We start from the raw sequence: 12,451 nt of genomic DNA on the forward strand, positions 1-12,451 counted from the left end.
AAGAAGAAAAGAGAGAGGAATCAAATAGACGCAATAAAAAATGATAAAGGGGATATCACCACCGACCCCACAGAAATACAAACTACCATCAGAGAATACTATAAACACCTCTACGCAAATCAACTAGAAAATCTAGAAGAAATGGGTAATTTTCTGGACACTTACACTCTTCCAAGACTAAACCAGGAAGAAGTTGAATCCCTAAATAGACCAATAGCAGGCTCTGAAATTGAGGCAATAATTAATAGCCTACCAATCAAAAAAAGTCCAGGACCAGATGGATTCATAGCTGAATTCTACCAGAGGTACAAGGAGGATCTGGTACCATTCCTTCTGAAACTATTCCAATCAATAGAAAAAGAGGGAATCCTCCCTAACTCATTTTATGAGGCCAACATCATCCTGATACCAAAGCCTGGCAGAGACACAACAAAAAGAATTTTAGACCAATATCCCTGATGAACATTGATGCAAAAATCCTCAATAAAATACTGGCAAACCAGATTCAGCAGCACATCAAAAAGCTTATCCACCATGATCAAGGGGGCTTCATCCCTGGGATGCAAGGCTGGTTCAACATACGCAAATCAATAAACGTAATCCAGCATATAAACAGAACCAAAGACAAGAACTACATGATTATCTCAATAGATGCAGAAAAGGCTTTTGACCAAATTCAACAGCCCTTCATACTAAAAACACTCAATAAATTTGGTATTGATGGAACATATCTCAAAATAATAAGAGCTATTTATGACAAACCCACAGCCAATATCATACTGAATGGGCAAAAACTGGAAAAATTCCCTTTGAAAACTGGCACAAGACAGGGATGCCCTCTCTCACTACTCCTATTCAACAGAGTGTTGGAAGTTCTGGCTAGGGCAATCAGGCAAGAGAAAGAAATCAGGGGTATTCAGTTAGGAAAAGAAGAAGTCAAATTGTCCCTGTTTGCAGATGACATGATTGTATATTTAGAAAACCCCATTGTCTCAGCCCAAAATCTCCTTAAGCTGATAAGCAACTTTAGCAAAGTCTCAGGATACAAAATTAATGTGCAAAAATCACAAGCATTCTTATACACCAGTAACAGACAAACAGAGAGCCAAATCATGAATGAACTTCCATTCACAATTACTTCAAAGAGAATAAAATACCTAGGAATCCAACTTACAAGGGATGTGAAGGACCTCTTCAAGGAGAACTACAAACCACTGCTCAGTGAAATAAAAAGAGGACACAAACAAATGGAAGAACATACCATGCTCATGGATAGGAAGAATCAATATCGTGAAAATGGCCATACTGCCCAAGGTTATTTACAGATTCAATGCCATCCCATCAAGCTACCTATGAGTTTCTTCACAGAATTGGAAAAAAACTGCTTTAAAGTTCATATGGAACCAAAAAAGAGCCCGCATTGCCAAGACAATCCTAAGTCAAAAGAACAAAGCTGGAGGCATCACGCTACCTGACTTCAAACTATACTACAAGGCTACAGTAACCAAAACAGCATGGTACTGGTACCAAAACAGAGATATAGACCATTGGAACAGAACAGAGTCCCCAGAAATAATACCACACATCTACAGCCATCTGATCTTTGACAAACCTGAGAGAAACAAGAAATGGGGAAAGGATTCCCTATTTAATAAATGGTGCTGGGAAAATTGGCTAGCCATAAGTAGAAAGCTGAAACTGGATCCTTTCCTTACTCCTTATACGAAAATTAATTCAAGATGGATTAGAGACTTAAATGTTAGACCTAATACCATAAAAACCCTAGAAGAAAACCTAGGTAGTACCATTCAGGACATAGGCATGGGCAAGGACTTCATGTCTAAAACACCAAAAGCAACGGCAACAAAAGGCAGAATAGACAAATGGGATCTAATTAAACTAAAGAGCTTCTGCACAGCAAAAGAAACTACCATCAGAGTGAACAGGCAACCTACAGAATGGGAGAAAATTTTTGCAATCTACCCATCTGACAAAGGGCTGATATCCACAACCTACAAAGAACTCAAACAAATTTACAAGAAAAAAACAAACAACCCCATTCAAAAAGTGGGGAAAGGATATGAACAGACATTTCTCAAAAGAGGACATTCATACAGCCAACAGACACATGAAAAAATGCTCATCATCACTCGCCATCAGAGAAATGCAAATCAAAACCACAATGAGATACCATCTCACACCAGTTAGAATGGCAATCATTAAAAAGTCAGGAAACAACAGGTGCTGGAGAGGATGTGGAGAAATAGGAACACTTTTACACTGTTGGTGGGATTATAAACTAGTTCAACCATTATGGAAAAGAGTATGGCAATTCCTCAAGGATCTAGAAGTAGATGTACCATATGACCCAGCCATCCCACTACTGGGTATATACCCAAAGGATTAAAAATCATGCTGCTATAAAGACACATGCACACGTATGTTTATTGCGGCACTATTCACAATAGCAAAGACTTGGAATCAACCCAAATGTCCATCAGTGACAGACTGGATTAAGAAAATGTGGCACATATACACCATGGAATACTATGCAGCCATAAAAAAGGATGAGTTTGCATCCTTTGTAGGGACATGGATGCAGCTGGAAACCATCATTCTTAGCAAAGTATCACAAGAAGAGAAAACCAAACACCGCATGTTCTCACTCATAGGTGGGAACTGAACAATGAGATCACTTGGACTCGGGAAGGGGAACATCACACACCGGGGTTAATTGCTTTCTCAGCTATCAGAGCTATAAATAGAGACTTAGGAAATGCCTCTTTAAAACATGACTTCAAGTTATTAACAGACTCATTTGCTTCAAATACTAAAGGATGGAGGTTTTCCCTTCCAGTTTTTATTTATTGTGAAAAGGAATAATTTATCAACCAGGAAAAAAAGAGCACTTTAAAAGGAGAATGTTTTTCCTCTGAAGATTTCCTATTCCTGACCACCACTACACATAGGTCAGAGGGACAAGCTGTGGGTCACGTGTTTATGCCAGCATGTGCTGGGCAGTGAGGGTGTATTGGGCAGCGTTTCTGGGCTATGGGGCAGACATCCCGATGCCATCTTTCCACTCTATCCCAGCATAAGAGATCTTGAGATGCATGTGGTCCAGAGGCCACCTTGACCCAAAGTCACCTACCCTGAGTTCATGAACCCTACACCTCCTTCCCAGAATTAATATTCCAACATACTCATCCCCGTCTGAATCTCAGAGATCCTACCACTTCCAAATGCAGTCTCAGTGACAGGAACCTACAATTAAAACCTAGATTTTAAAATAAAATACAAATTCACTGGACTGAACCTTAGTCGTGTTGGTACCCAAATTACAGCACAGGAACAGCTCAGACAAGTCCCAGGTGTTCACTCCGCTTCTCCTTCCTGCTGCTTATGGCTTGACTTCGGCTTGTCAAGGAATGACAAGCACACGTATCCATTGCTTTCCATGCTGATGTGTTTTTTAAAAGTTATACACACATACCTTGTTTTGACCAAACAAGTTTGCTTTTTAAAAATCTTATGTTTACTTTTAATTTTTAAACTTATTTTCTGTATAGGAGCTAGGAGCTTGAGATAATAAACATACTACAAAATGTTCTCAAATGTGCTTTGAGTGCTTCCTGTTTAAGATGTGCTGGTATTTGAAAAGCTTCTAGCAATACTTAAACCAAGCCGGACACGATGTAGGATAACTTTTTAGTTGACAAAACAATATCGTCTCCTTTATAATACAGAAGAATCTATGTTGTCTTCCAAACCAAGTGAAGTACTGAGACATTTCCTCCAAAGCCTATTTAAAACCCTTTTAAAATATTCATCTAAATGTCAGAGATTTTTCCCTCCAAAGGGTACCATTAGTCATGTAAAAAGAATTGATTGAAAGGAAAATGTGTTTATTATGTTTACAGCCATAGATTTTTTTTTTTTAAAGATTCTGGGGAAGAGACCCCAATCAAACTGTTCTTATACTGAGTCTTATTTTAGCTTTATGTGTCTGTTTCACAGGAAATATCTTTTATATTCTTATATACACAAAGGAGTAGGTGTGATTTCCAAGGTAACAGCTATGTGTCAGCTGTAATTGACTTTTTCTAAACTGCCAAATGGCCTTTAGAAAGTCTTTTCTTGCTTCTTAGTCCCTTTTCAATTTGCCCTGGGCTTTTAAAATCTATATATAGAAATGAATAGCAGAGAATGCCAAAGCCAGTCCCTATGTACAGGTTTTAAACAAGTGACAGCAAAGTGTTGGTTTGTCTGGAGGTCCTTCCTTAAGCGTTTGAGTTTGAAGGGGGAAAATTGTGAGAAATGCCCGGGTGGCTGCCCTAAGGTAAATTGTGGCAGCTCTCTTACTGCTCAGTCAGCTTACAAACAGACTGCTTAATAGCTCTAAACACATAATTGGAGTTCGTCAGTTGCCCTGATCTGATCCCTATACACTATATATGTCAAAACATTACTAGGTACCCTATATATGTACAGTTACTATGTGTCAATTAAAAAATAAAAATTTAAAAACTTCTCCCTTTCACTCAGAAATGTGATCCTTTGTATGGGTCCTTTGTCAAGTAAGAGCTTGGTGACTACTTTTCACTGTGACTCCGAGCTTGTGTAGAGTTGGGACACTCCTCGGGTGAGGTATCTTTACCTAGCCTAATCTTCTTAAGGAATGGGTGTGGATGGGGTCAGTAATTTGTATTTCTTGCTTGGGTCTTTTGCGGTTGTCTGCAGCCCAGCGTTGAACGTGGTATCTCTTAGTCTTTCAGTCCTGTCATCAAACTAGATCTCTTTCTATGTTCATTGAGTTTATAAAACAAATTTTGAATAGAATACGAAGCATACTACTCTTCCTTTTGAGAACTAATATTCCAACACAGCCATCTTCCTCTAAATCCCAGATTCTACCACTACCAAATGCAGTCTCAATAGCAGGAACCTAAATGAAAACCCAGCTTTTAAAATAACGTACAAATTCTTCAGACTAAACCTTGATTATGTTTGTATCAAGATTATAGCATGGTGCCAGCTTAGGTACAAATCTGCCTTGGACAGTTTTTACTTTCTCTTCTTAAGTGACAAATTCCCTTTTCAATATATAAAACTAAAAGCACACATAGCCTTTCTAATGGAAGCAGGAGAAAGGGACTGAAATCTTAAAATCCTCCTATTGGTGGTTCTGATTTCCAGGTTCCTAGTGTGATTTTTTCATACAGATCAAGCATCCCAAATCGAGAATGCTCTAAAATTTGAAACTTTTTGAGCACCACATGACACTCAAAGGAAATAACATCTGTGGTCATAGCACCCTGAGTGTGCCTGGTCTTGTCTGATCTCGGAAGCTAAGCAGGGTCAGGCCTCGTTAGTACATGGATGGGAGGAAATGCTCAATGGAGTATTTTGGATTTTGGGTTTTCAGATTAGGGATGCTCAACCAGTAAGTATAATGTAAATTCTCCAAAATCTGAAACACTTCTGGTCTCAGGCATTTTGAATAAGGGTTACTCAATCTGTACCTGTTACTGACCTTAGGGTTTAATATATTTTTTCACAGTAAAAGCCACTATGAATGATTTCTGTAAATTTGACCCCCTCCCCACCATCCAGTAGTATAGTTATGCAGATTGTTAACTTCTACCCATGTCTCAAACATCTTGAAAATTCACTTCAGAAAGTATATGAATTAGAATCATTTAATATGCCAGTGTTTTGCTTTGCTGTGACAGATTGGCATGAATCACAATGACATCTTCAAAACGTGAACCTGCCTCTAGCCTTCCATTATTTCCCCATGGAACTTTCTCAGCACCAGTCTGACTGGGCCACTTTGTCCTTTCTTACCTGTGTCTTGGCTCTCTGGCACTGGTCCATGGAGCCCCCAGGCCCGGCTCTCCTCTCCTCCCCTCCTCTCCCGCCCCATTCTGTTCCTGCCACTGTCAGTGTTTAGTTCACTTGAATACTGTTCATCTGTGGCTTTCTGCCGTAGACAGTGAGGACAAACAAATGGGCCTTTAACATGTGGCTGCTGGATAAGGTTTGCATCCAGAGAAAACTCTGGCTGTTGGGTGGAATGTGTTTGGGTGAAGGCGTGCCCGGAGGTACACCCTCACACTTTTGGTGACTGTAGTGATCCAGGAGAGAGCTGAGTAGTCCTGAGCTGGAGAAGCAGACTCTTCATTAATGAAAAAAAGGACTGTGTACTTGATTGAAATATAGGAAGTAGGGCGAGGGCAGGATCGTAGCCTAAATCTAGGAAGTCAGTGGGTGAAGGTGGTTTGGGCTGTATTGAATTCGGAGTTCCCAGTGGAACACCTAGAGGGAAGAAGAGCGAGCTGGAATTGTGGATTATAGTAACAGGAAAACATCCAGACTGGAGTGGCAGGATCTGGGAGGGATAGTTGGAGCCATGGCCTGAGGGAGACTGTCCCCAGGGACTGAGGTCAGTGGTGAGGATGAGGCTCTGGAAAATGGCAATGCAAAGGAGGGAAGTGTAGGAAAAAGCCCCATGGGAGGTTCTGAGAAGGGAGTTGGGCAGGGAGAAGATTGGAGGAAGCAGAACTGCTAAGTCTCAAGAAGGGACCTTTACAAGGAGGCGAGGGCCAGTGGCGCGGAGGGCTTTGAAGAGGTTGAGTAGGATCAAAAATGAAACCACACCACTTCTAGCCATTGGACTTGATGAGCGCTGGAGTTGTTCTCAAGGCACATTTCAGCAGCACGGGGAGGAGGCCATCTGGTGGAGGCAGGTTTGAGGAGGAGCGGTATAGAGGGTGATATCCATCTATGGACGCCTTGCTCGGGGTAATCGGTGGTAAAGTGAGAGGAGAGACAGGCTGAGCAGGGAGGGGTTTGAAGCAGCAGAGAAGCTTGAACATAGCTGTGTGCTTGGTGGATAGAAGCCAGGGGATGGAGTGATTCGAGTATAAGAAAATGCAGGAGTCCAGGTCAGGGAGTGACTTAAAGGAATCGTCTGGTCAGCTCTTCCATTTTTATAGATGAGCAAGTTAAGATCTAGTAAGCCTGAGAGTTTGCCATGGGCCACACGGCTATCAAGTTGCAGGGTCATATCTAAAGTTCAGGTCTCCTGACCCAGTCCCATGCCCTTCCTGCTATACCTCATTACTTCTGAGCTCCCTGCTAGGTTGTAAGCTCTTCTGGTCTCCCTGGTCTCTCTTGACTCCTCTAGGCACCCAGGACAGGGCTTCACGTGCAATGGGCTCTTCCTTATGTTGCAGCCAGCGATCTGTTTAGAAAGAACTGCCATCTCTGGTTCTAGTCATTGCCACTCTGTGGTGTATTGTTGCTTGGACTCTGGAGCCAGGCCGTCTGGGTTCACATCCTGACTTTGCTACTTACAGCTCTGTGATCTTGGGCCCTAAGTCTCAGTTTCTCATCTGTAAAATAGAGTGCAATGGTGCTTACACCAACTGGGAGGCTTGGAGGAGTTCATGTGTGTCAGGCATCGTTAACATGCTCAATAAATATTAGCCCCTGTTATTTTAACCCTTTAATGACTTCCCATTGCTTTTAGGATAAAAATAAGAATTCTTAACTGAGGTGTTACACACAATGTACACAGTGAGAAGGAAGTAAGAGGGACATGAGCTGGTCCCTCTTACTTCCTTCTCACTGTGTACATTGTAGGTTGACCGACTTTATCTTAATCCCCCCAAATACACAAAGCTACTTCATAGGTGCCGTTACTTCCACCCCATAATGTGCTGTCCTCCCCATCCAATGTCCTACAGTTCAGACTTCCCTCCCTAAGAGAATCCTTCCTTCATTTCCCACATTCCAGACCCCGATTCAGTTGCATCTTTGTTGTTTATTTCCTTTAGGATATTCATCTTCTTGTCATTATGATTTTAATTGTGGGTTATTTTCATTAGCATTCTACTTCCGTGCTAGACCATAAGCTCCATGATATAGAAGAGGCTAGGCTTGTTCTATAACACTTTTGTGTTGCCAGTGCCTAGCTGGCAACCAGTACCAGCGCCTCATTCAAGGCCTGCATCGTCACCTTGTTACAGATGAAGATACTAACCTCTTATTTAGCTCAGTAAATACTCCATTAGGCTGGAGCTTAATTTATTGAAGGTCTCGGCAGTGCAGAGCATCACCAGAGCATGAACTGTCACTAGTGTATGGGACCTGAAGATGATGCTGCCTCTTCAGTAGGTAGCTTGCCTTAGCTTGAATCTCCTACGAGTCTCAGGAGATGATGTCAGCTGGAGAAATGTTTCATGAAAGTGTTATCTTATGTATTTAATTGTTATTGCAAGTACCTCAAAAGTCAAGGCTATGTCTCAAGCCCTTTTATATCTCTACTTCCTTGATATTGTGGGTTTAAATGACAAGGCTATATTTATATATTGAAACAAGCTCTGACCAGGGCATCCAGAGGTTGAGGTTCTAGCACAGGCTCAGCCTTTGACTAGCAGCCCTTTGAGAGCTGGTGCTGACCATTGTGCTTGGTGGTGGAGGGAACAGAGGTTGGAGCAGGATTCCGGTAGGTTCCTTCTCACCAGTCACCTATATCCTCACCTGCCACATGGAGGTGAAAGTTGACCTTTACAGTTGTTCCAGATCTAAAATTCTGTGTTGTTTCTTCAGATCAAAAATACAATTTCTTAAGCATCTGTACTTATGTGGTTTAGAAGGATCATTCATGTAGGCCAGGCATGGTGGCTCATGCCTTTAATCCCAGCACTTTGGAAGGCCAAGGTGGGCGGATCACGAGGTCAAGAGATGGAGAGCATTCTGGCCAACATGGTGAAACCCTGTCTCTACTAAAAATACAAAAATTAGCTGGGCATGGTGGTGTGCACCTGTAGTCCCAGCTACTCAGGAGGCTGAGGCAAGAGAATCGCTTGAACCTGGGAGGCAGAGCTTTCAGCAAGTGGAGGTTGCACCACTGCATTCCAGCCTGGTAACAGAGCAAGACTCTGTTTCAAAAAAAAAAAAAACCATTGTTCATATATATAACCCCTAGTAAAAGTAAAACTAGATAATGTCTGAGCCCTACACACTGGGCACTATTCTACATGCTTACATGGATTCTCTCATTCAGTTCTCTCCCCAGCCCTTGTTCTTGAGAGGAAGGGAAGTCTCGGCAAGTTTAGAGCTCAGGATTCAGCACAGACCTCAGGGTGGGGGGGCATCCCAGGGCACCACAGAGCCTGTGGGAGACAGAGACAGGAGTGATGGATGCTTTGGGAGAGGGTCACAGGAGGGGCAGGGCTCAACCTTGAAAGAGGGGCCTCTCAGGCTAAGTACAGAAGAGAAAGGGGTAAGAATAGCACAGTAAGCAAAGGTATAGTGGCAGGAGTAGTGAGCATTGTGCCTGTGGGACAGCATTGTGCCTGTGGGACAGCAACGTGTGGGACCAGCTGGATGATTTTGCAAGGTATTGTCTGAGAGGAGTGAGTGGGATCCGATCAGGGAGCCCTCAGATACTAGACTAGGGAGTTCAGACACAGTGGCAGGAGAGGGGAGCCATGCATTTAAATGGGGGTTAAAGAGGGTGCAGGGTAGGCAAGAAGGAGCAGAGCCTAGCATCTGAGGCACTAGCATTTAGCCTCTCTTCTGTTGAGATTGGAAGTGGTTAGCGAATGGGGTTAGTGAATGGGGCCTATGTGTTCCTTTCCCCCCGCCTTTTCCCCCCGCCTTTTCCCCCACCCCTGCAGGAGTGTGGTAAAAGCCTGTAATTCTTTATTCTAGCCCCAGCATTGACTTCCCCAAGAGATGATGGCAGGACTGTGTTTCTGTCAGATTGAACGTGCTGATGGCTGGGACTGTCACCAGCGCCTCATTCAAGACCTGCATCGTCACCTTGTTACAGATGAAGATACTAACCTCTTATTTAGTACTCATAACAACCCCATGTAACAGGCATAGGCTTATCCCTATTCTGATGAGAAAACAGGTATCAGGGAAGTTAACTTGACAAGATGCAATAATGTAGAAGAATAGAGCTTAAACGTAGGTGTATTAAAGCGTAGCCACCTCCTACCACACCACAAGGAAATGAAGTTCTGCCCATCTTTATAGGCGAAGATTGAGTAAGATTGTATGGAAAACTACTTTTTTCCTACCATTTAAAAACTGAATTGTCATTCATACCTTATAAAATTCACCCTTTTGAAGCACACAATTACTATGTTTCAGTATGTTCACCAATTTATGCAGTCACCACTACTGTAAGTCTGGGAATATTTTTCTTACTCCATAAAGAAATCCTGTCCCCTTAGCAGGCACTCCCTTTCTTCCCTTCTTCTCCTTCCTCTTCCTCTTTCTCCCCCAAGCCCTGGCAACCGGTAACCTACTTTCTGTTCCCTGGATATTTCATGTAAATGGAATCACACACTATATGATCATTTGTGTCTGGCTTCTTTCACTTGGTGTAATTTTTTCGAGGTGTGTCCATGTTGTGGCATGGATCAGGAGGTCATTTCTTTATATTGTTGAATGTATTCATAATGTTGAATAATCCATTGTGTGGAGGTCCCACATTTATTTATCCATTGGTCAGTTGATATTTGGGTTGTTCCTACTTTGTGGCCCTTGAGAGTAACGCTGCTGTGCACGTTGGTGTGTGGGTTTTGGGGTGGACATGTGTTTTCAGTTCTCAGGTATATATTGAAAAGCAGCTTTGAGAGGAAACATATAAGGTGCAGGAGATCTCATTTTCATCATTCTTTCTGTGATTGTTTCTAGTTCCCACTAGTGGCTGACTTGTTTCATGATGACAAGGACCCTGTTCCTGCCACCACCTCTGGGAAGGGGCCATCTTCGAAGATCAGCGTCCGTTCTGCCAGACCCCCCATGAAAGCCTCCAACAAGGAGCACAAGAAAACCGTTGGCCACCAGGTCAGCCCCAGACCAAGAGCTCTGGGCCCAGGCGCACGTTGCAGGGCTGGCCTCTCTGTAGATGAAGGATGGCGGCAGGGTGAGAGGGAGGCCATCATAGCGGCCTTGACGTCAGTAGCCTCAGCCACCCAGCTCAATCTTGTGTCCTTAGAAGAAAGAAACTCCAAAGCCTTCACCACAGGGAACTAACAGAGGGAGGAGGGAAGGGGCCGACCGTAGCTTCCATAAGGATGTTAACACCTGTGGTGGGGCTGTGCCGCAGGGCCACAGACACCCAGTGTGGGAGACAGGAGGGCCTGGAATGTATAGGTTAGAGGGGAGGCTTAAAGCTGTGGATCAGGAGACCAAAAGCAACTTCTCCTGCTGTGGGGTCTCTGTGGCTGTTCTGCCCAATATGTCTCTGGAGAGAAGAGAATGCTTGCCAAGTCCCTGGCAGCCACCACCTAACATTTATTCCTATGAATTTGCCATTCTGGACATTTAGTGTAACAGATTATGTCCAGGATGCCTGGGCATCGGGTGTCAGGGCCCCAGGCCCTCAGGTTTAGGAAGAGCAGGCTTCCAGTGCACAGTGAGCAACTCTCTCATACAGTATTTGCCCACCTTTCATCTTATTTGATCCACAGCACAGGGAGTTAGGCACATTAGGAGACAGTCTCTCCCCCGTGTAATTTGAGGAACCCTTAAATAGGAAGGACTTGATTTTGGTCACAGCCAAGATAGCAGCATCAGAGCTGGAATCTTACCCCAGGTCTCTGAAATTTCTCCCATCCTTCTGGATTAATAACATAATAGTAACAATAACTACCACCACCCATATATGAGTTTTTCTTTCTCATACATCCACAACTTGTTAAAAATAACCAAGCACTGGCTTTTGTCTCTCTAGTTCCGTACCTCCCTGCATCTGCTCATGGAGACCCTGAATGCCACGACCCCTCACTACGTCCGCTGCATCAAGCCCAATGATGAGAAGCTCCCCTTTCAGTAAGTGCCTGCTGGGCATTAGCCTGTCCAGCCCAGCCTTAGAGGTTCAAGTGGAACAGGGTGGGCCAGGCCTTGCCTGGGGATCTGTGGCCTTCAGCATGATGACTAACTGGACTTACGCTCCCCAGACAGCTTACCTGCAGCAGACAGGCTGACAGACACTTGCTGAGTGCCACCTGTCTGCTGTCCAGGAGGTCTCAAGAGAAAAAATGGAGTTCCCCAATCCCATGCAGCTTACAGTGGTGGTCAGGAATGTGAATCAAATAGAGAATGTTAAATGTAGCCATGAGTACATCTCACAGCAAGTGTTAAATTCAGACTTGGAAAGGTTGCTGGAGTAGTCAGGAAAGGCTTTTCTTGTGTCGAAGAATCAAGACTTCACATTATGTGTCGAACAACAGAACATGAACATGGTGCTGTTTCTCACATTACCCTCTGCTGCTGAGCTTCCAGAATTATCCACATTTGCTCCCCTTTTCCTCACTCCTCAACCTACTCTGATCCAACTTTTGCTTCTACCTTGACCTTGAAACTTTGTTCCAGTTCTGTCCATGCTCCTGTGGCTGACCTCACCCTAACCTGTAGAACTCTT

The 12,451-nt window shown here is 43.5% G+C and overlaps 1 protein-coding gene across 1 annotated transcript in view; it reads left to right on the forward strand.

Moving 5' to 3' along the window:
- MYO5B (myosin VB) overlaps window positions 1-12,451 on the forward strand; it is a 390,702-nt gene that overhangs the window by 257,579 nt on the left and 120,672 nt on the right. Inside the window, exons 15-16 of the mRNA XM_023207571.2 lie at window positions 10,720-10,872; window positions 11,762-11,859. Of these exons, the coding sequence (XP_023063339.1) occupies window positions 10,720-10,872; window positions 11,762-11,859 (251 nt within the window). The remainder of the gene's footprint in view (window positions 1-10,719; window positions 10,873-11,761; window positions 11,860-12,451) is intronic.

The sequence above is a fragment of the Piliocolobus tephrosceles genome, chromosome 18 (assembly GCF_002776525.5).
Source record: "Piliocolobus tephrosceles isolate RC106 chromosome 18, ASM277652v3, whole genome shotgun sequence".
NCBI lineage: Eukaryota > Metazoa > Chordata > Mammalia > Primates > Cercopithecidae > Piliocolobus > Piliocolobus tephrosceles.